Source organism: Primulina huaijiensis, chromosome 2 (genome assembly GCF_012295235.1).
Source record: "Primulina huaijiensis isolate GDHJ02 chromosome 2, ASM1229523v2, whole genome shotgun sequence".
Taxonomy (NCBI): Eukaryota; Viridiplantae; Streptophyta; class Magnoliopsida; order Lamiales; family Gesneriaceae; genus Primulina; species Primulina huaijiensis.
In genome coordinates, this window is record NC_133307.1 from 25,107,638 (window position 1) to 25,131,736 (window position 24,099).

At 35.2% G+C, this 24,099-nt stretch overlaps 3 protein-coding genes across 9 annotated transcripts; all 3 read left to right on the top strand.

The window, feature by feature from the left end:
- Nucleotides 1-3,429: 3,429 nt before the first annotated feature.
- On the top strand, nucleotides 3,430-8,793 carry LOC140970910 (NAD-dependent protein deacylase SRT2). Of its 5 annotated transcripts, none has more exons than XM_073432892.1 (11): nucleotides 3,430-3,599; nucleotides 4,276-4,363; nucleotides 4,451-4,661; nucleotides 5,094-5,159; nucleotides 5,589-5,634; nucleotides 5,972-6,132; nucleotides 6,205-6,334; nucleotides 7,325-7,486; nucleotides 7,722-7,849; nucleotides 8,279-8,378; nucleotides 8,459-8,793. In XM_073432892.1, the coding sequence occupies exons 1-11, from the start codon at nucleotides 3,558-3,560 to the stop codon at nucleotides 8,507-8,509; spliced, it is 1,185 nt and encodes a 394-aa protein (XP_073288993.1). In that variant the 5' UTR covers nucleotides 3,430-3,557; the 3' UTR covers nucleotides 8,510-8,793. The 5 variants fall into 5 exon arrangements, with proteins under 5 accessions (XP_073288993.1, XP_073288992.1, XP_073288996.1 ...); XM_073432891.1 differs by having other exon boundaries at nucleotides 4,276-4,342; nucleotides 4,427-4,661; XM_073432895.1 differs by having other exon boundaries at nucleotides 3,479-3,603.
- Nucleotides 8,794-10,381: 1,588 nt separating this feature from the next.
- LOC140970912 (CBS domain-containing protein CBSCBSPB3-like) lies at nucleotides 10,382-18,110 on the top strand. Of its 2 annotated transcripts, none has more exons than XR_012174212.1 (14): nucleotides 10,382-10,686; nucleotides 11,964-12,132; nucleotides 12,406-12,538; nucleotides 13,157-13,327; nucleotides 13,485-13,563; nucleotides 13,657-13,770; nucleotides 13,888-13,954; nucleotides 14,524-14,629; nucleotides 14,726-14,784; nucleotides 15,598-15,704; nucleotides 15,794-15,930; nucleotides 16,373-16,455; nucleotides 16,545-16,724; nucleotides 17,531-18,110. XR_012174212.1 is itself a non-coding variant. In XM_073432896.1 (14 exons), the coding sequence occupies exons 1-14, from the start codon at nucleotides 10,529-10,531 to the stop codon at nucleotides 17,705-17,707; spliced, it is 1,650 nt and encodes a 549-aa protein (XP_073288997.1). In that variant the 5' UTR covers nucleotides 10,383-10,528; the 3' UTR covers nucleotides 17,708-18,110. The 2 variants fall into 2 exon arrangements, 1 of the variants encoding a protein (XP_073288997.1); XM_073432896.1 differs by having other exon boundaries at nucleotides 10,383-10,686; nucleotides 16,545-16,634.
- A 500-nt stretch (nucleotides 18,111-18,610) lies between these two features.
- On the top strand, nucleotides 18,611-22,156 carry LOC140970913 (uncharacterized). 2 transcript variants are annotated; one of them, XM_073432897.1, is made up of 4 exons: nucleotides 18,611-18,701; nucleotides 19,300-19,405; nucleotides 19,591-19,670; nucleotides 19,819-22,156. In XM_073432897.1, the coding sequence occupies exons 2-4, from the start codon at nucleotides 19,303-19,305 to the stop codon at nucleotides 22,078-22,080; spliced, it is 2,445 nt and encodes an 814-aa protein (XP_073288998.1). In that variant the 5' UTR covers nucleotides 18,611-18,701; nucleotides 19,300-19,302; the 3' UTR covers nucleotides 22,081-22,156. The 2 variants fall into 2 exon arrangements, with proteins under 2 accessions (XP_073288998.1, XP_073288999.1); XM_073432898.1 differs by lacking the exon at nucleotides 18,611-18,701 and having other exon boundaries at nucleotides 19,303-19,404; nucleotides 19,593-19,670.
- The last annotated feature ends 1,943 nt before the right edge of the window (nucleotides 22,157-24,099 follow it).

Consider the following 24,099-nt stretch of genomic DNA (forward strand, 5'->3'; position numbering starts at 1 on the left):
TGTAATCAGAAGTGGATTAATTAACAGTATTGAGGTTATAGGAGCTCGAGTGGGATAGCCGGGAGTCGGTAGAACTCAAGAACAAAAGTTTGTACAGAACCTTTGGAGCCCGAGCGGTAGAAAATGACCGCCCGAGCGCCAATGCATCACAAAAGAAGAATTCAGACAGAACGTCTGACGCCCGAGCGGCTGAAAGTTACCGACCGAGCGCCAGATTAGAACAACTTTAGGGCCTGGACAAAACGTTCCTCGCCCGAGCGGTAAATTGTGACCGCCCGAGCGCCAATGTTCAATAAGGATATGTCTCGGACAGAACATCCCGCGCCCGAGCGGTAGATTGCAACCGCCCGAGCGCCGCCTGAAATATGTGAAAAAAGGACACGTAGCTTAGACATGCAACTTGATATATATAAAGTTTGATTTCCGTCATTTCCTCCCAGCAAAAGAAACGATAAGAGCTCCTGGGAAACCACGAGAAATCCTTACACCTTTTATCTTGTAGATTTGTGATTTACAAAAGATCTGTCCGTCTGATTTTAAATCCGACTTCAGTACTGTGTTTCTATCGACGCAGGCTTCAACTGGACGTAAGTTTTACTACGTTTTGAGATGATTTGAAATTATGGTATTGCCAGAATCTGATATGATTCCTATATGATGTTCTTGACATGCTAGACATCATAGAATCGAAGTCAGATTAAGAAACAGATTGATTACGGATTTGTTATGATTTTTCAGATTATATTGAGTTGTATTGGACAGATTTGGATTATGGTTGGATTATGGATTATATTGGATATTGGTTATGATTTGTACTTGATATCTATTGCTGTCTGAGTTGACGGGGATATTGAGATTGTACCGTTATGCCGTTGATTTTGAATTAAATTCAGATTGATCAGATTCAGTATTGAATTGAGAATGGACGGTTGATATTATTATTCTCGATATGTCCTTTCAGATTTACAGAGACAATCTTGAGTTCAGAACTTCCGTTTCTTCCGACCGAGACTACAAACGAAAGGTATAAGTCAATGTGGTATTGGGAGATCGACACAAGTAGGATATACTTGTGTTTCCCTAAATCACATACTATTTGTTATTATTTGGATTGATTTGATTTGATATGCTTGTTCTATTGATGTATAGAGAGCATGTGTTAGACGAATATTAGATGAGTGATCTTGTGACAGAAGTACCTGATAGTGGTGGGATCGCCACGGGCACATTGCACGATGTCACAAGATAGTGTATTGGCGATAGTGCCACAGTCTGTGACGGATAGGTCAAGACACTGGATGTTTGGTTATATCGACGTGGATAGAATCAGAGTTCCTTCTATTACTGTTGGTCGATATAGGAATACCAACGTCTGGAAACCGGGATCCCTAGACTAGGATGGAGTCTAGTCTGAGTCGTGGAGTCACGAGTATGATTGATAGTTTGATATTAATTATGTTTCAGATTTTGATATATATCTGATGTCTGCTTCATGTTTTATATTAATTATATGATTGCATGTTTCGTTGATTTATACTGGGATTTATTCTCACCGACGTTATCCGGCTGTTGTCGTGTTTGTATGTGTGCATGACAACAGGTGAGACAGGTTCAGGGTCGAGGAGATGAAGAGAGAGATCGTGATTAGAGTGGAGACCACGGACTTGATCTGAGATAGGGTTGAACACTTGATATTTAATAGTTGAACCTTAGTTTGTAAATGATTGTATATAGTACAAGACTTGTACTTTACTTTTATACTGATATGTATAGTAGAGTGATTCCATTACGTTCCGCATTTGATATTATATTTTTTTTTAAAAAAATTTAGACCCTGTTTATTATAATTGATTAATTAGTCCGAATGACGATTAAGAACATGATTGACGTCCGGGTCCCCACACGAAATATCAATGCAAGGATGCATTTCATTTGAAACCTGGTGGAACAGGGAGAGATTGAAACGGAAAAGGTCTCAACAAAGTATAATCCTGCTGATATGTTAAATAAGCTAGTCACCAGTGCAAAATTCCAACATTGTTTAGAATTGGTCGATGATGGAAATATGAAAGAAGCTCTGTGGTGACAGAGGAACCGATCTTGAGGTCATAAGTTAACCAAGGTGGAGATTTGAAGGGATTTGGTTCGCTTATGCTAGACACATGAACCACTATCTAGCATGGGATGTTATGAGCCAGATGGTTCAGGGTGGGAAAAAGAGCATTGCCACAGAATCAAGATTCAAAGGGGCACCAAGTAACTGCCATAACAGAAAACTCTTTGGGTTAGTCTTTAGTATAAATAAGGACAGTGCAACATAGAAGAGTGTGAGTATGAGGAATTAATTCTGGTGTATCCAAGGAAAAGGATTGATCGAATTAGAAGCAAGTCTGTGTGAAAGTGTTACTGCTGTAGAGAGGCAATGAGTGAAAAACTCTTGCACTTGAGTAGGATACTCTTCATCTTGGATATAGTGGAATTGATCTCAATATCAAAGTGGATACAGGGCAGTTCTTTAAGCCTGGGCCACTATAAATTGCTGTGTTTGATTCTTTAGATTATCAACAGTTTGTGCAATCAATTTGTCTTTCTATTCCTAATCCAAATCCAGTCAAAAGTTGCTTTCAATACAAAACGTAGATGGTGAAACAGTCCACACATGTAAAAGAAGGAAGCGAATGGAATTTTTCTTACTATCCATTTCTGGTTTCTCCAGATTGACTGGCAACACACAACGACCGACCAATCAACAAATGGCAATGAAAAAATAGTTTGCTTCCTTGAAAGAATGAAATAGACATCGATTATCATAGAGGAGACGACAATAAGTTTCATCATTTACTTCCTGATAAAATCCTATGAACACCGTTCCTAAAAACTGATGAATTAATTAGCTTGTATATTGCATGGATAGAATATCAGTCAAGGGGAGAGAATCGATGAATTTGAGATGATAAATTTCAAATCCTTTCGATCGACCCGGGTCGTATCTATTGAATTTCAAATCTAGTTAATTATGTAACTTCAATTATAATTGTGATAGATTTCAAGCGTATTTAATATATATGTCATTTGAAATATATAACTAAAATACATGCTCAAATAAATTTGTTAAAAATAAAAACTCATTGAATTTATTAATTTAATATTAAATCGGGGGAAATAAAGAAACTCTAAACAATAGTATTTGTGTGTGGTAAAAAGACAATTATTCTAATAATATTATTCGTAATATTATTCAAAATCTTATATTCCTTACTAAATAGCAAGACTTTAAAAAGTTGTATTAGATTATTATTATTATTATTTGTCTGAAGTAACCTAGAATTAGTTTTAGTACAATAGTAGTTTTGTTTCTTGTTTTTTTTTTTTGTTACAAAAATGATTTTTAATTAACAAATGAAATATCTTATAGTATCCAATTTTTTCATTTCCTAATCCAAATTAATTTGCGATTTCTCCGATGCCTTGGCCGGGTATGGTACCGATCAAGATTCATTTTTTAATGCCGCCAAATATTTAACAGAAGCAAGCCTGAAAAGTCCAAGATTCTGAAAATGGCCATGGCTCTGCGTTCGCCTCTTCGACCATTCATTTCTGTAAGTCTCTTTTCTCCCCGCTTTTACATTTTTGACTGCAGGCTTTTTCTTTCTTCGTTATTGGGTGTCTACGCTTTTAACCTACAATTTTTGTGGATGCTAATTCTTATCCAAGTTTCAATGAAGTCTCTTGCTAGATATGTGGTGTATCTTCTGTTTTAATGTGTTCGTGTAGCGTAGATACCTTTGAATTCCCTGAAGAAAGAATTTGAAACTGAGTTTTGGTGTAAATTTATGTCTATTCTTGCTCTTGTGAAGGCTGGAATGTTAAATCGGGATATGTATTTGATCATTCCAAAGAATCAGATGGTTTCTAAGACTTATTACTTTCCTTTTTTCATGTCACTTGCTCTGCCTGGTGATTATTCACGTAGCTTCTACTTGTAGACTAGTACTCGGGCCATGTGAGTTAAATGTGAAATTAATCACAATTTAAAATGTATCATGTAGTGATTTGAGTTAGTTCAGTCTGAACTCTGAAGGGAAGGGTTGAACTATGTTTTTTTCTTTATTGGCCTCTCTTCTGTAAGATCCTACAAGCAAAGGTCAACTTTTTTTTTTTTTTTTACGAAAATACAGTCTTGTGTCCACGCTTTTATGTGTGAAAATTCCTATAAATGCTTGGTCTTTTGTATTCCAAAACAACTCGAATAGTCAAAGCTAACTGGACATGCAGACAATTAAAGGTGCGAGAGAGTTGCTGGGAACATTGTTTACTGGAAACTCATCTGGACGAAATTTGGGCAAGTTCCATTTTTTTCCTTGTCTTTGACCTGTTATTGTTGTAATTAGCTGATTGTCCACTATATGTTCTTCCTATGTGTCAGATACTGTCAGTTTGATTAGCAAAGATGGGAAAACATTGTGGAGGTCTATCAGATTCATATCTTCTCGAGCATCTGTCAAACTTGTGCAGACATCTTATCATATATTACCTTCTGGGGCCCAGATGGAAAATAAAGAAATACCTTCAAATTTTATGAGAGACAAAAAGATGGTCCCTTATTCAGATCCACCTAGAGATCAAGATATAGATCTCTTGTGTCAATTTTTCGACAGAAGGTATGCATGGTGTCCTGCAAGGGACCAAGTAGCTAAAAAAGTCATTAAAATGGCAATGATTCTTTCTTAGAGATGCATGGTTTTTTCTTTTAGCTGAAATTCAACATTATAGGCTCAATGAATTCATAAGATTGATTATATATGAAATCAGGTTGTCTGCATATATTACATGTTACTAATCTGCTGAGGATCTTGTTTCTCTTGGACTTTGTACCTGCATTGGCACTACACCCTGACCAAACAGTTTAATCTTCAATCCCCAAAGTTTTGTCAAAATTGCTCTTGAGTTTATGTCCTGCTGCTCCTGCACCAACCATTTTATTGGAAATATGACCTGCCAATGAATATTTATCTGATCATACAAAGCTGGACCATACCTTCAGCTATCTCTATGCAAATTGAACTATATTTATTTTGTGCTGTTTTTTGCAGTTCGAAGCTTGTTGTCTTGACTGGAGCTGGGATAAGCACGGAGAGTGGAATTCCTGATTATAGAAGGTTGTTTTTGACCTCCTATGGAAGTGTTTATCTGGTGATGCGGTGACATGCTAATAGGTTTTGTGGTCATGACCTTCTTTATTTTCTGTAATAATGTGAAGTATCAGAACTACAGACTCATTATCTGATCATCTGTTGCTGGACTAAATATTTACTAACGAAGTTTCCTGGCTGCTAAAAATTACAACTTTTCCACGTTGACTCGGAGATTTCCCTGATATCTGAACATGGCAATCTAGCTTAAAAATTCTAACCAGAAACGAAATTTACAGCTCGGTATTGAATTTGCAAACTACAATATTGGCTCTGTATCTTTATTTTTTAATGATTGTCACTGCTGAATTTGTTTCAGCTTCTAAAACTTAATCAATCAATAACTTTATCTACTTAAATACATATTTTCAAGCTCTGGTATTTACCATTTTGCAGTCCAAATGGAGCTTACAGTACTGGATTTCGGCCAATAACTCATCAGGTGATTAGAAAGTATTTGCTGCCTTTTTATATCTTCGCTGTATTATATTAAATTTCATTTGAGATTTTTACGCCATTTCTATAATCTGGGTGTGCACTGCATAACTTAAAATGGCGGTGTGAATCCGATGCAATTGTGATCATTTCAAAAAGTTTGCTTTGCTCATAAATTTCGTGCTAGAGGATTTAAAGATTTGTCTTCTATAGCTCTTGTTAATTTTGATTTGTTTGCTTACGACGCTTTTGAACCGATGCTTTATTGTATGTGCTGTGTGTTTGTCCATATTTTGTGTTGTATGGGTATTTAAGTTCTAGACTCGTACTATCTCAATGAGCAGGAATTTCTCCGTTCCCTTCGCTCCCGGAGGCGGTACTGGGCAAGGAGCTTTGCTGGATGGAGAAGATTTACTGCTGCACAACCGGGGCCAGCGCATGTTGCGTTGGCATCTCTTGAGAAAGCTGGTCATATAAGTTTTATGATGACTCAAAATGTAGATCGGTATGGTTTGTCATGTGAGGTTCTCTCTTTTAGATTTTTCCTACAATGACAGCATATCACTTCTTTTCTCAGGTTGCACCATCGTGCTGGTAACAACCCTCTTGAATTACACGGGACTGTATATATTGTTTCTTGTACAGAATGTGGTTTTTCTATATCCCGAGATTCATTTCAAGATCAAGTGAAGGCTCTTAATCCAAAGGTTTGTCCTTTGGTATAAATGATTATATCTGAATTGGAGTTCTGTTCTCGATGTAGTTTATCCAATAATTTACTCTTCAGCTATTATTTCATTCGGTTTAGTATAATTGAGGAACTTTCTATTTTTATTTTGAAAATAAATCACTTTCTTTAAATACGTCATGCAGCATGTGAAAGGCTTCTTCTCATCAAATCTTGTGACAAGATTTCTCAAAAAAAAAAAAAGAAAAGAAAATAAATGAATGAAAGAAAGAAATCTTGTTAGGACAAACTTATCTGTGACATGTCAAATTTATGGTTTCAATCAAATTCTTTGATTTTTTATGAGGTTCTATTGAAGATATTATTTTTATATATTGACTCTGATCTAACTGCTTCTGCTATGAATCCTACTGGCAGCATGTTGGACAGTATCAGTCTTAGTCCCGATCAGCTCTTACTTTCTTTTACTTTGTCTGGAATTCAATCATGTTTCCTAGAATAGTTTTCTTTAGGATGACAGACCCCTTTATTAAGATTCTGAGATACGAATGTTCGCTTAGCAGGTCCTCAAATGACTGTCTGAACTGATAAATGTTCAGTAGTGATATATTTTGTTTTCTCTAGTGATAATAATTTATTCTCTCTTTGAGCTATATTCTACTTGGAAACACATAAAAGTTGATATATTTTTGTCAGTCTTGTTAATTTTTTTTAAAGCATGGCTTTGCTCCATCAAAACACTACACTCTATCATATTTTTTCTCTCTTTTATGATGTATCATTAAATTCTGAAGGCTTCTTTTTTCTCAACAATAAAGGCTTATTCATGGTCACCACACATGCAAGTTATTAATTTACCAACTTGAGAAGCACGAGAACTAGAAATTCCATTCCATATTAGTTGGTTCCTTCCTTTGTGTTATAGAAAAGATCAAAGGTAATCTTTTTAGTCATCATGTCGTGTTTTTTTCTATAGAAATTGAAGCAAAAAAACTTAATATGATTTCAGTGGGCAGATGCAATTGAGAGTCTAGATTATGACAGCCGCTCGGATAAGAGCTTTGGAATGAAACAGAGGCCTGATGGAGATATTGAAATAGATGAGAAGTTCTGGGAGGAGGAATATCATATTCCTTGTTGCCACAAATGCAATGGAATACTGAAACCTGATGTAAGCAATTTGCTTTTTCATGTGGTTTTAGCGATCCCAGAAAACCTGGCAGCAAGTTTTGAATGATGTGATAAAGCATTGTTACTTACGTAGCTAATATATGTATCCATTTATCTGTGTATGTGCCACTAAAAATAGACAATCAATGGTAATTCATTATACTATTTTAGCTTGTTTAATGTTCTACAGAAATTTTTGTTTATTATTTTGTAACTATGCAGTATGACACTTCCAGGTTGTCTTTTTTGGCGACAATGTCCCCAAGGGTAGAGCTGATAGAGCAATGGAAGCTGCAAAGGAATGTGATGCTTTCCTTGCACTCGGTTCATCTTTGATGACCATGTCTGCTTTCCGGCTGATCAAGTACATTCCATACTAATTTTTACCCACTGTTTATTCTATTCGGATATTTTAGAGAAGAATATAAATATTATTTTCAGTGAAAAATACAAATATTTGCCCAACAATATTATAATTTTCCACACATTTTGAAATCCTGAAACGGGTAAAAGAAAAGGTTTTGCATTACGCTTCTCATAAGCAACAGCTTAAGATGTGAAATAGATTATCTTTAGTTATGGAAGATTACCACTTACATATAATTAAAAATTAATGTACTCGTGATAATAAATAAAAAAGTTACCTTTGATATTGTTAGCTTATACGCTAAGGGCACTGTAGATTGAGCAATTATCACACTTCTAAGATTTTATATAGAGCGTTGAGCCTCATGAATTTATAATTTCCATCAGATAAGAAATACACTCAGTGCTTTTATGAACTCTTGTAAAGGGCTGCTCACGAGGCTGGTGCTGCTACCGCAATTGTAAATGTTGGCGTGACGAGAGCTGATGATTTTGTTCCTTTAAAAATTAGTACGCGCCTGGGCGAGGTATAGTTCGTTTAAATTCTCTTGCTGACAGTAACTGTATTATAGAATTTTCTGCTTGTTTAAATCAAACAATGGTGCAGATATTACCCAGATTACTTTCAGTTGGATCTCTTAGCATCCCTCAACTTTAGCTCCATGGGGGAAACAGTGTATATCATTACGGTGTTTCTGTGGTGAATCATTATCAGATCCGTGATATCATTCTTTAACCGTGATTTTATTCAATCGAGCAAGGCAAATATGCCGGGCACGGCTTAATTTGTGTTTACCACTGTTTATAAATGTGAACATAGAATGTTTAGGGTAGTCATGCATGCCTTAATTCACATGAAATCCAGTTACTGTATACCGGACATATTGTATCTATGTTACATATGATTAAGACGATTTTTGTGGTACATTTATCCTTTCGATTAACTTGTGTTTTATCTCTGTTAGATTTCTTTTGCAATTAGCTGTATATGGCTGAGCTGGTCGGGCAGGGCCGGCTCCAAGGGTAGGCAGCCTAGGTTCCTAGGGCCTCCCCTCGGTGGGTGCTCAATATATATATTTTTCACTTAAAACTTAGTGAGCATCTCAAATTTTTTGCAGAAAATTTAAAACGATGGTCAAATTTTTATACTTTTGCTCCTCATTTCTTTGCGTAAAAAAAAACCTCCTTTATTCTTAAAAAACGTCTCTCTCTTTCTTTGTTAAATTATCCACTCAGGTGAGTTATGTTTATCAAATTGAGCCATTTAAATATCGTGTTGTTTTTTTATTGAATGCGTTTTTTCTTATCCGTTCGTGTGTTGCGGTTGGTTTTTTATTTTTAGTTGGTTTGGTTTTTGGTCTCCAGAATTGTATAATCTTGTAAAATGTTTATTTAGATCTTGGATTTATTTTTACACAATTTGGTTATAATCATTCTTTGCATGAGTTAGTATTTAAATTATAATTTGTTTTGTTATATGTATTTTGTCACAAAAATCAATTATTTACGCTTCATTGTTTTGATGATTTTTATCGTGTTTGTATTATACATATATTCATCTCTTACTCGTGGTAGTTTATATATGTCGTTTTTTATAATTTATAAATTTACATAGCATATTGGATATTAGTGATAATTATGTATATTTAATTATCAGCTCGTGTGTAATATTTTTATATTTAATAAAAAAATTTATATAAAATATTCCCTAAAAAACAACTCAGGGCTTCCAATTTTATGGAGACGGCCTGTGGTGAGGCTTGGAGTTGAGGGTCTTGCGTGTTAGAAATTATATGTCAAACGTCTCTGGCAACTAACGATTTTTTTATGAAGCAGTCATGTCCTCGTTTCTTCGACCAGATGGAAGTTTATCTCTTACCTCTATTGAAATCTTTTTCTGTAAGCTCGAGCTAATGGAAGACACACCTAGATGATATTCTACCACTTTCTTCTTAGATAATGGAAAAAAATGTGTACTAAATTGGTATATAAAATAATATTTTTCGTAGTGAGACAAATAAGAGGTATACAGATCGACTTTTGAGAATGTCTTATAAAAATTTTTGTGTGTTAGATAATAAACATCACTCGAGGCCAACATAATGAAATAAAGGAGAATTTCCTTATTTTAAAGGTGTAGAACGTTTGACCCCCGTGATTTTGATACCATACTGAAATATTTCCCAGGAACTTTGGTTTATCGAAGTCAACTCGATAATCAGTTTTAATATTTGAACTTATAGATATTGTAACAAATTCAATAATCTTTTTGTTTTAAAACATAATTACATATGTTAATGTATGGTTACAAAAATAACAAGTATGTTTCATCGTCAATTAAAGTAACCGACCCTTGCAGAGTTTACAGATTTCACAATTTTTGTGGACCTGAAAAGTCGTTAGCAACTATAAAAGTCGGTGTTTGTCACTGCTGGATTTGGAGTACAGCGAGAGCCACTAATTAACGTAAGAACTGAAATATACCAACATCAACACACTTGATTTCAACCATTTAAAATATATATATATATATAAAGCAATCTTCCATTAAAATTTCTGCTGCGGCTCTTCTGGAGGGGAGAGGGTTAGGGCTAACCCGGAATAACTGCCCTAATTCCCCGTAGAATTTTGTCATTGTAGATGACTGGGTGATTGAAACGAGATAGAACGGGGAGAAATGAGTGGTCAAATGGGTCCTCCGCCACCCAGACGCAGCAGTACGATTCAAAGACGCAATTCATCCACCGTGAGGAAGTCGTCGGCTTCACCTTCCGATAATGGCGCCGCCGCCGCTGCTAATGGGTTTCACGCCAAGCCTACTTCCCCTACTCAATCGTAAGCTTGCCTGATTTATTTTATCGTGTAAAATTTCTCGTTATTAAATAATTTTTTTTGTATCTTATTTAAGAATTAAGTTCAACTTTGGAATGATGGGTCTTGGGAGAAAAAGATTAAATCTTGAAGCTGAAATATTCTGAGTCCGGAACTCGAACAACCTCTATCACATGTGGGACTACTAGCGTCCGCGGTGTTAAGAGGAATTTAGCTTGTTACGTGAATCCTTTTACTGTCAGTTTGCCACGTTAATTGAAAATACAGAGGCAGAAAATTTAAATGCACATGTGGGTTTGGAATTTATGATATAGATAATCTGGGATCGGCCAGATGTGTATTGAGAGTGATATATATGGAAATTAACATGGTCTTTTGGTAAATAGCTAGTATTGATATATTTACGATGTTCCATGTCCCACCATGGCCTCATATGAGTTATGAAGTGACTAATAAGTTAGATTTTGACAATATCCCCAATGTAGAGATCTATGTTTTTCGATTTGGGCTCTCTCTTTGGCTTATGGCCTTAAGTCCTAACATTATTACACTCATTCAGAAAGTTGACTTAGCAGAAGGGACGGCAACCTGTGAAAAGACTACCTTTGTGTAACTGTCTGTAGTATTTTCCGTGTCTACATTTGCTTCACTGTAAAATGTGGAGTGCCTATTAGGTTTGAGGGGTTCTTTTCTTCCACAGTTCCACCTAAAAGGCTGGTTTTTTGGATTTGGACTTTGTTTTAGACTTATGGCCCAAATCCCAATATTGGTGCTCTTGTCAAGAGAGTCAATATAGTGGAAAGGGGGACCAGGTGAGTGTCGGTAATGTTACGTGTCCCGTTTTGGCTCTACAACAATTGTGGAATGACTAATAAGCATGAAGAGATCTCACCTATAATGGTAGTTGTCGGGGGTTAGGCTTGCTTCTTGCACTCATATTCTGTCATTATCAATGTAGATTGTTTCAGTTTCTCCTCTGGTTTTTTTTAGTATTTTGTTGCATTAAATTGTCATCCATGTATCATCTGTAAGTGAAAAATTTTAACCAGCAAGTGGCCATCTTGTTATATTTTTAACATGGTATTGGTGCATTTTTTCCCAGTGTAGTGTATCAAGGGAGACAATTTAGGTTCAAATATAAAGTGGTTTCCCGCTTCCCCCCAACCACCCTCCCTCTTTTACTTGTATGTTTGAGTGTATATTTTGACTCCATCTTTTGTACCACTCCCTGTCTATGCACTGTGCTGGCATCATATTTGTTGATTATATTATATATGTAGCTCTGTTGTTGGGGAAAGGACAGTGAAGAAACTAAGGCTATCTAAGGCACTTACAATTCCTGAAGGGACCACTGTGTCAGATGCCTGTAGGAGGATGGCAGCCCGGCGTGTTGATGCTGTCTTGCTAACTGATGCTAATGCTCTGCTTTCTGGAATTGTAACTGATAAGGTATTCGTGTAGGTGTGTAACTAGCAATCGATCCATGATTAAAGTGAATGTGTTTGGTTTGGTTACGTTTGGTTTGGTTGTTTTTGAATTTTTAAATTATTTTTCCTGAAGGAGATGGAAGAAGGTGCATTATAAGGCAATGTTTCTGAATAGGCTTATTGCAGTGAACACCTTATCTGTCATGGAACTAATGATCTCCAATTCTATTATGATCTAACACATAACTTTATCATCTAGGATTTTTTTATACTAACTATGGTCTTGTATGAATAGGACATTGCAACCAGAGTAATAGCTGAGGAGTTGAGGCCAGAGCAAACAATAATTTCGAAAGTGATGACAAGGAACCCAATATTTGTGAATTCAGATTCATTGGCTATTGAGGCTCTTCAGAAGATGGTTCAAGGTTGCTTCTTCTGAGTCGTTTTTTTCCTTATCGCAATGCTTACTGCACAAGCCTTTTGAATTTGGTTGATTGTAAGAAAGTGAGTTTGAAATAATATACATGTTATTGACATTATATGGATTTAATACAGTCGAAAGAATTGGCAACTTTAGCAGAAAGATAATGGTGTACTATGGCGAAGCTTATGGTGGCAGGGTAAAGTCATTCTTATTCTGGACTGAGAAAATTGCTACTACGGAATAAAATATGGCACATGTAGATTGATCACCAGATAAAAACAAGCTTTTTAAACATGTGGCAATGGTTCTGCTCCTTGAACTTGGGTGGTTGTCTTGCTTTATGACCTCAAACGTTGCTGATACCTGTGTCATCATTTTTTAAATATTTTACTTTCCTAGGTTATTCTTTGAATTGTCAATTATAAGTATATATTATGCTACCACTCTACTTCCATTTTTTTCCAAAAAGATATGCCTAAAAAATTACTCTTAGCCTAATAATTCATCAGCTTAGGTTTTATGTTTCAGTCAAGTTGCTCCACTAATCTCTTTTGGAACATGCACATTTTACTTATAAGTACAGTGTCAACTTTTCCTGCTTTCCTTTTACCTACAATAGGTAAATTCCGGCACCTCCCTGTTGTTGAGAATGGAGAAGTTATAGCTCTTTTAGATATCACAAAATGTCTTTATGATGCCATATCGAGAATGGAGAAGGCCGCAGAGCAGGGAAGTGCCATTGCAGCAGCAGTTGAAGGAGTTGAACGTCAGTTCAGGAGCAATTTCTCGGGTCAGTTGGTATTTCTGTGGCTATTGTTTGTAAAATAATGGTTCTCGACAAGGAATATTTTCTATAAAAAAATTATAAGGTTTGTTTGTCAGCTATTTCAACTTCCACTATAGTTGTTTTTTTTAAAAAAAAAATTTGGTTTTCTTCTGTATTTCAGCACCATCAGCTTTTGTAGAAACTCTCAGGGAACGCATTTTCAAACCTTCTTTATCAGCTATCATTTCCGATAATTCTAGGTAAAACGGAACTTGCTAGCCTATTCCTTTAGATGGAAAATTGTCTTATTGGCTCTGCATTTAAACTTACTCTGTAATTTATCACAAATTCAGGGTTGCAGTAATATCTCCTTCAGATCCTGTTTATGTTGCTGCTAAAAAGATGCGTGAATTACGAGTCAATTCGGTGGTTGTCATGACAGGAAATAAGATTCAGGGGATATTAACGTATGACTTTTGTCCAGAATATCTTTCTTTTACTTTATTATATATTCATGTAGTGGAGTCTGAATTGATCTGTGTTTTTTATCCTTGCTCATGGTTATTATTTGGATATTGTTGCAGTTCAAAGGATATACTCATGCGGGTTGTGGCCCAAAATCTCTCTCCCGAGCTGACTTTAGTGGAAAAGGTTTGGAGCTGCTTCTTTCTTGTTCCAGTTTCAAAATTGTGTTTGTTCTCTTATTGCCTCATCAATCACGTGACTAACATGATATGATCAGATTATCATGTTTTGTAAAGACAGTTATCATGAGATCCTTTTTGCTTCCTAGTTGTTATGATAGTATTGACATAGTAAACTCAAATTTCTGTGAGTGTTCTCACAAGTTTTCCCATTTTTTGCTAGGTTTCTTATTTGCTGCCTTTATGACCTTTTCCCTCATTTTTTGTTCTTGTTTGAACTTTGAAATGTCCTTTCTCAATATTTTCCCAGGCACATGATAAACAATCTTTTTCTGAGAGAATTGTTGCATCCCTTTCTGCTTGATCTGGTTGTTGACCATAGATCAGACTTCAGCCAGTTGATTTTTTTGTTTTAGGCTTTTGGCTGTGCTGTATTTTGTGGTGGAAAACACTTATGTAATGTATAAACTAAAAATTGAATGACCTAGTGGACTGCGTTACCTAACTTTTACTCCACGGTTATTTGGATGAAGATGTTGCTTTATCTTTTTTCCAATGCTACTTCTCTTTGTCAAGGTAATGACACAGAATCCTGAATGTGTAACACTGGAGACAACAATCCTTGAAGCATTGCATATAATGCATGATGGGAAATTTTTATATTTACCTGTTCTGGAAAAAGGTGAATGTATTTCCATCCTTCTCTATTTTAAGCAAAAAGATCTGATTTCAGGCTTTAAGTTTTTAATACATTTTATATTATTTGGGAGAGCGGCAGACGGAGGTATTGCTGCCTGCATGGATGTTTTGCAGATAACTCAGGCAGCAATTTCTATGGTAAAGTTCTTTTGCCCTTTCAGTGTTGTTTTCAGGCCGGTGCATAATGTATTGATTATTACCTTTTGATATTTTTTTCTTGTCACCAAAATTCTGAGTTTTCACCTTCATGTTTGGTATATTTGTGGAATTTAACTGTGTCCATTATGTTTAGGAAGAACAATTTAAACTTTTTATTGCCTATTGTTCCCAACTTCATGTCTTCTATTTCTTACATGCGATCTTGATTTTTTTTCAAGGGATACCATCTTTTTTCGAGTTTTGGTAACTCGAGTGAATTCTTCCAGGTGTGGAAGTTGGTGGCCATGTTATCTATCACAAGTATAAAGAGTTGATGATATTATTACCTTGTTTTTAGTTCTTTGAATATTAGTGGCAATTTTTTTTACGTAAGACTGTCTATATACTTCTTATACTCAACGAGGTTGCATAAATAAGATATTTCTATGCATTTGTCTGATTTTCGTGTTTTTGAAGGACACATTTATTGGATAATAATAACTTTAGTCAGCTCTCTTACCAATTTCTTTTGCTTATATCTAACTTTTTACAGGATCTTGTATTTATTTACTCTGCCTTTTGCTTTAAAGAGTCATTATGATGTAGAAGTAGAAATTTTTTGTGAATGTGAGTACATATTCTTTTACTGAGGCATTTCTGCCGGGTCAAAAGTTTTTGGAATATGCATTTATTTATATGAACAAGAATCGACATTTAATAAAATGGGAACGGAATAGAATTAAAGTGAACATGGTAGTGATGATTTTTCTCGGAGAGTTTAGAGAATTGAAGAAGGTTAAATATTCTTTGAAGGTTGAAAGTAGCTCTGATGTCGCCAATGATGTAACAAATACAGTGATGCAAAAGTTCTGGGATTCAGCACTAAATCTAGAACCCCCAGATGATTATGACGCTCATAGGTTTGCCTTCACCTTTTCTATTCAGAACATAACCATTAACTAAATGATCTGTAGATATGACTGCTGTCCTTGCATGCTCTGCTGTACAGTGAGATGTCAATGTCCCAATATATGGCATCAGAAGGAACAGAAAATACAAAGTCTACATACCCACCTCTGGGTCTTGGGAATTCATTTTCTTTCAAATTTGAGGACCATGAACGACGTGTGCATCGATTTAATTTTGGTGAGTTCAGACTTCATTGGTGGCAGGCGTTAGATGAAACTGAACCCCTCTTGATTCTTACTCTGTCATATGATTGTATATCTTTTACTTGGTATTGTATTTATTGTTGCCCATTTCCTGTATAAACACAAAATTGTTTTTCAAAATCAGTTTTTAAGCAGCAGCATCAAGCGTTGGTTGTGCATCTAGTTTTTGGTTTTGTGAAACTAATGAAGAAGAAAATGAAGAAAAATATATATAACATGTCAAAGTATCTGTGGAACAAGAACTCACATTGTGCTCTATGAGAAGGTTGATGGGGTTTATATGTATGGCTGTTGACAATTTTTAGTTGTATCAGTCGGTAGCTCGAATTTTTGGTTGACTCAAGTCTTTTTGTTATCAAGCTTAATGACCATAGTCATCCCTTTTGATGTTCGATGTTCCGATTCCTCCCATTCAGGCTTTGAGAATTTATCTGAGCTTGTTTCTGCTGTTATGCAAAGGGTGGGTGCATCAAACGATCAGATTTGCCTTCAACTTTTGGTGAGTAAAAAGAACTTTGAAGAATTTTGGTAAATTTTGCCATCAAACTATTTAAAATCTTTTAACTTCTTTTCCTAATTCTGTTTTAGTATGAAGATGATGAAGGAGATAAAGTCCTGCTCACGACAGACTCGGATCTTGTCAGTGCTGTTAGCCATGCAAGATCAGTGGGACTAAAGGTGTGAGAATGATTTTTTTTACCAACCACATCTTACAAGGACATTCACTGTCTCTTCGTGATGGAGGAAAAGATTTAGTATATCTGCATAGTAAGAATCTTGTAGATTTTGGTGGTTCTAATGCCAGTCCGTTCTACACAGCCACTATTCGTCCCTGCTACTTCTGATGGTGGCTCTAGAATCTTTAACAGAGCCACGGCACAAAAAAAATCTGTCTTTTCATTCTTCCAATGCTGGCACATTTGGATCTTAGAGTATGCAGCAACCTCATTCTTATAACCGAATCTCTTGTGGCCTCAAATTATTTGTTCAAAGTCTGATTCTTAAGTTATCATCCACTTTCTTGAGAAGAAATAGCTTTCTTACCTTCTATATTCTACAAATTAACGCAACTATAAATGATCATCAACAAACTTATTGTGATGTCCAAGTTTTTCATGAATCACTTTTTATCTATCATGTGCTTTTACTATCTACTTCTTAGCATCATAAAATGCAAAATTATATAATTTGTACATCCAAGAAGCATGCTTCTTCTTCTGAATCATAATCATTTTAATTTATATAGTTTATGATGTATGATAAACACATGCTTCTTCTTCTGAATCATAATCATTTTAGTTTATATAGTTTATGATGTATGATAAACACAATCTGATATAAAAAGATAAGAGCTTAGAATGTGGTCAGTGGCATATATACTGAAGGCTTAGAATTGACCACATTTTTGTATGTTGCACTTGCTTCACCTGCTACCGGCTGGTAAAGCTTGGCAAATTGCACTGGTTTTCATTGTTATTATGTTTCCTAGCTTCCAGTGGGCTTATATTAATTTCTGATAATTTTGGCTGTATTTATGTCAGCGTCCATATCTTGCGTCTTTTTTTGTCAACCAGGTTTTGAGATTACATTTGGATTACTGTGATGCCAGTCAAGTAACGAGGAAGCTGTCATCTGAATCAGAGACTGCACGGAGGGCTAGATTGATCCCTCTCCGCACTGGGATATTTGCAGGGGCAGTGGTTATAACTTGCATAGGGGTTTTGGTCTACCTGAAACGTACTAAGATATGATGTCATGGAAGGGATGACACAGTCCTCGGGGATGATATGCAAAGCCATTGTATGGAACTATACGATGGATTACACAAATTTAGTATTATTTGTGAAGGTTTTAGTTACAACTTACACAGCAGGGTGTCAAGAAAAGGGCAAAAGAGAGGGCGGAACTGGTAAAAGGAACAAACTTACAAGCGATCGTTTTTGTGTTCGTACATTCGTGAGAAATACCATTAAAAGTCCAGGTGTTCTGGTCCATGTATTGGCTGCTGTGTATGGGTGCATTCGAGATGCTTCATCTCATGTTTTATTAAATATATATATACATGAGCAATACGCCTTGAATGAAAATTTAAAGATGATTTTGTATATATTTACTTGTACGGAGGAAGATATTCAATATATATTTATATCCGTATGGAGTTGGTGCAAATAAACGGATCAGTCCATGGAACCAATCTTATCTTTGAGTTTATACCTGCTGGAGTGCTATACTCGTGAATATCTTTTTTATTTAACTGGCAAGAGGGGGAGAAATGGGCTTAAATTCGAAGCTTGTTAAAGTTAAAAACGTGTTTTCATAAATAAAATGACAATTTAAAATTGAATATAGTTTACGAAGGGCGGAATTATCTACGGCGGGAACGATGGCTTGATATAAAAAGAAGGCCGTTATGTTCCAGTGCATATAGAATTCGTGCATATTAATTATTGTAAATAATCAAAATATGAAAAAACTTTTATTTACTGAACTTTTAGGAAATAATTGGGCCTAAATTGATTGATATTTCAAAACAGGCGGCCCTTTGAGACGAGGTTCAATCAATCAATCAAAAATACAAAAGGAATTTGCATCGTCAGAACGATCCGAAGAAAGAAGTTACGCCCAAGAGAACAGTTATATTCAATTTTTTTTTTCGTTTTCAGTTTTTATCCTGCGTTGTTGGCTTTTCTTCAAACGGAATTTCAGTTTGATGACTGCTTGCATACCATACTTCAATTGAAGAAGGTTTGTTTTGTAACTTTTTTATTATTATTATTATTGAAGTTGTATATTTGTGGTGAGTTTTTGGGAATTTTAGACTGTTAATCGATGAAACATTAGTTTTAGTTTTTTCGTTTGGTGTTTGTTTGTTTATATAATTTGATAAGGTCATTATTATTATTATTATTATTTTGGAAATTATGATGGGTAAATTTGTTTGAGAGAAATGAATTCGCTCACTGTTTCATACAAGTAAAAGTAGCAGATCTTATTCGACTCCTCTGGTGAAGATCGATTTAAACCATTCACATGATATTGATTATTTTATAAATATTGGGCTAGTTATGGGAACTTTGTGATGCCATTGATGCGAGTTATATTTTCGATTTTCACCAAGAAATAAGGCTAACTGAATATTTGAACTGACATCCTCTAATTCTGTTGCTGAATAATCTTCAAATTGCTTCATTAGCTAAGACTTGTGTGTCGTTTGCTTCCTTGTGCTTTTTTTCCTACTGGGATATTTGGAAATAGTAGCCAAGGCAAAATAAATTCCTAACTTTGTTTGCTAATACGTTTACATTTTTGGTGACAGGCATTTCATAACTTCGTTGTTTATTAGGTAATGGATGCCAGGGATATGAAATCAGATCTTCTAGCTCTACAGAGATTGTATGGTGTTCTTAAAAGCGATGGAGACGGTATGACAAATCCAGCCTCCAATATGGTATGCTTCCATGAATTTTTTCTTCTGCCTTCATGTTTTTCTTTTCTAAACTAGAATTGTCATCTCGACATTTTTAGTATCTTAGACTCCAGGCTTGTTCCAACATATCATAGATATTACAATTGCCAGGGCTTTTGTTTAATTCATAAGATCCTTTCGTATTATTGTTATTATTATTTTTTGAACAGGTGGATAAGCATGCACGAGTTATTCTAAAGTATTTGTTGGATTCAGCAACTCAAAGGGCCCTCAAAGTGTATTACGAGGTAATGTCCTGTATTTCTTTCACTCAATGTAATTCTTGTGCTTTACTTTTGCTCGGATTTTTAAGGCAGTCTTTTCATGGAATTGGATCCATAATTAATCTGTGCTGATTACTCGTCCTCTGACTCCTAGTTTGATTCAATGTCATAGATATTTGCTGGTCAAGCGGGAGTATTACAGACACCATGTGCTGCAGATGAGCAGCAAACAAATAACGCCGTTAAGGAACAATCTTCTCGACTCTATATGACTAGAGAAGTGGATCAGAGTTATAGAAATGACCGGGGATTTGATAAAGAACGAAAAGTGGATGGTTTAGATTTCAAACCATGGAACGACCAGAGATGTATTCGACAAAGGAGCCAAGTAGAATCCAAAGAGCGATCAACACCTAGTGCTGATGTAAATGGAGCTGAATTTGGAAAGAAACGTTGCAGGGTTTGTCAGCGAAGCATCATAAAGCAAATGGTAACTAATGATGCTGCTGCTAAATATCCAGACAAATCAACATATCCACAGCATGAGGTGAACAATCAGTTTGAGTATGTTCCTTGGAACATTGAGCAAGAAACTGGATCTGTATTGCGTTATAAGACAACTGAGTCGAAGACTGAAGACAAGAGAAGACAGATAGGACCTTTTGTGAGTAACCTGAGTGGTGTTGGATCCACGGGATTTTCATCAGACACAGTGGTACCAGACATCACTACAGTATGTAATTCTAACTTTAAAGCCATACACAAGCGTGAGGAAGCTGACTCTATATCCAAAGAGGCTTCTGAAGCAATTGAGCAGCTTGAGTCATGTATCTCAAATTTGAAAATAGGATCAGATCATGTGCACCTGTTTGGGCAATTTTCTGGTCAACATGAAAATATGGATAGCAATGACGTAGTATATAAACTTACAAGTCAAAGTGCTCAGAGCCCTCTAAACTACCCATCGCATCAGGTCTACGGTGTGTCAACGGAAGTGATAAATCAGCCGTTGGCAAAGGTGCAACCAACATATAGCATGATCTGCCAATCAAACGGTCATTTTTCCAGGAGTGGAGGGACCTATGAAATGAGAGAATCAAATGTAGAGCCTAAGATGCATATTCATGGTATGGACAAAATTGAGTCAGGAAACTGGAGAGCGACTCGTAATGATTTTGGGCCTAACGTCTGGAATGTTGCTGTTGCAGCTGATCATGAAACATCTACTTGGCCTTCCACCTTTTCGTCTGTGCCTAAAATGGAAAGTCCACATCAAACTCGTTTATCTATGAAAAATGAAAGGAGTAGATATGGAGAATGCCAACTATCAAAGCCGGCAAACACTTTTGGGCACCAACATTTTAGTGAAAAACTTGAATCCATTGATTCTAGCCGCAACATTTCTTCGAAATGGGGAACACGTGTCAAAAAGCATCAACCTAACACCACTGCAAAACTTCAAGAACGTTCACATCAATCAGAACGACAACACAAGAATGGAGTTGTAACAAGCAGAATTTCTATGACTTCATCAAGGTCGTCTTTAAATCATCAAGAATTGGAAGATACAGCTTCTAGTTTGTACTCGCCAAACACGGAAAGTCAGCAAGCTAGCAGTTATGGCAGTGTTGGTGAAGATTATTCGTTCTCAGATCAGACTGGAAGCCACCATATTACTTCAAGTACAAGCAGTGAAAGCGGGGCTTCTCCTCAATCACATGGAACTATGAGAGACTATGACAGTTGTACAAGCAAGATTGAGGACGATCTATACTCGTCCACGAGTGGTGATGGAACTCCTGAAGTAACTTCCAGCAGTGGCAAAAGTGAAGGATATTCATCATACTATCAGCCAAAGAACCATCATGCAGGATCTACATACTCGTCGATGCAGTCCTCGTCAAGGAAGAAGGTTCCTGGAAGGATCAGCAAATCAGCTAGTGGTATAAATCATAAGAAACCAAGTAAAACGTGGAAGAGCTTGAAAGACAGATTGGCAATTATCTTTCATCATCACCATCACGACCACCACCATCACCATGATAGCCATGATGATCATCGTCATGGAAGTCATTGGAAAAAGATAAACGTCGGCACACTTTTTAATAAGCGTGAAGGGAAAATTATACGTTCCAAACAAGAAGATGAGGCTTATGGCGAAAGGGCTGTTGAAAAAATGAGGAAATCTCTGATACATGACAAACATCAAAAGGGTCATTTCCATGGCCTTTTGGAAGCTTTCTCGAGGCACATTTGGCACGCGAACAAGTCAAAATTGGCAGAAGGAACCAGTGGAAAATTAGCTAAAAACCAGAGAGGCCGGAAGAAGGCGTTGAAGAAATCACGGTGGTGGAAACTGCTGCAACACAGAAGAGCACACGTGAAGCTTGGATTAGGCAAGAAAAAAACCCATTTAAAGGCACTCCGAAGTTAAGACGACTTTAACATCCCATAATTATTATTATTAGCATTCTTATTATAATAAATCGATTGAAATCAATTAACACCAACTTAGAATGCAAAATAATTAAGATATATGAATAACATTCATGTGATCGAAACTTAATCAATATTAAATAAAAATTAATAATATTGACTTATTTTACTAATTATAACTTTTGAGTTATTCGAGCTTACTTTTGATTAGTTGTTTGTATTAAATTCACAATTAGACGTTTATTTTAAACTCTTCTAGATGTTTAATTAGAAAGAATATCAAAACTCTATTAAAATCATTGATAATAATGAAATATATAAAAAAAAAAATCAAGATGTTCTAATTAGTTATTAAACCGGTCACTCACCGATTTAAATGAAAGAAATTGAATCTCTTCCAATACTAAATGCACCATAGAGAAACAGTCATATTTTTTAAGATGAATACTAAGGTGTGATTAAAGGATGATTAATAACAATAAATTAAGGTGCAAATAATTTCTCAATTCAATTACAGATTTTTTTTCATATATGTCCCTAAATTATAAATAGATTGACCAAAATATTCATGTAATATATTATGGTTTACAAATCAATGTGAGGATGCAAGGTTAGTTTTTCCGATTCATAATTGGAAAACATTGTCATCTATCCACAAAATTCTTTGTTTTTCTTGAGCAATTGAAGAGTTGTTACCCGATAATGAATATTTATTTCAACAAAACTGATTGGTGTCGATGAATGGAAGACGAGTCTTTGAAAAAAATGAGAAGTTAGAAATGATCGGATAATTGATTTGAATTGAAATATTGAGGCATATTTGAATTTGGAAGTCACGTACGTATGCTATAAATTTGGTGGGTCGAGCTAACAATTTGGTTTTTCATCATTTATGCCTAACAATAACTTTACAAAAATACTCATATTGTGTTACATGATATACATATAAAGATGAATACTTGAATCTATTTTCGTCAATTCACAAATAAAAAATAATACTTTTTATAATATATATTGATAGTGTTGCAAACTATGACTACGTAAATTTGTCATCTTTCCTTTAGTCTTTTTCTTTTGAGCTTGACTTCGTTATTATCCAAAAAATGTCGATTTCTTGATTTATATTTTGAAAAATAAAAGAATATTTTTATCAAACAAAAGACAAATTATAATAATCAAGATTCATGAAACTTGTGGCGGCAAAACATCCTAAGACTTGTTTCCAATTTTGCTTCTCTCTTTTCTTCTTCTTTTATCATTCTTATAAGTCTTGCTGTCCTTGTCTTTTATTTTTATTCAAAATTAAAATTTTCGAAATTTCTAAAGGGGCAATGCTATCACATGAAAAACATTCGTTCTTTGGTTTGGAAATATTTTTATTTGTCCTAAGCCGAAGGACAACCAGCGTGTTCATTAATTACCATCCTTAATTGACGGTATTATATAACTTATGAAAGTGGTATGTTAAGAGATCAAAAGTATTCACTGTAGAGTAGGTTTCTTGTGAAACAGTCTCACGAATCTTTATCTGTGAGACGAGTCAACCCTACCAATATTTACAATAAAAAGTAATACTATGATCATAAAAAGTAATACTTTTTCATGGATGACTGAAATAAGAGACACGTCTCACAAAATACGATCCGTGAGATCGTTTCACACAAATTTTTGATTCCACTGGAATGGTATCTCACACTTATTAATCGAGCATATTATAATTGATAAAAACATGATTATATAAAAAAATATATTTTTCAAACATTAATGTTAAAATTGTTCAAGCATGATTATATATTTCTTCAAAAAAATATTTTTCAAACATTAATGTTAAAATTGTTCAAGATTTCAGCAATCATGGATCTTGTCCGTTGTCACTTCCTACTACAATATCTACGTACATTTTAATCCAACAAAATAGTAATATTAGAAATCTTTTGAGGGAAAAATACAATAAAATCTAAGGACGAAGTATATATTTGCCAAATCTTTTAAAAATAATTCGAAAAGCACTTGCGTG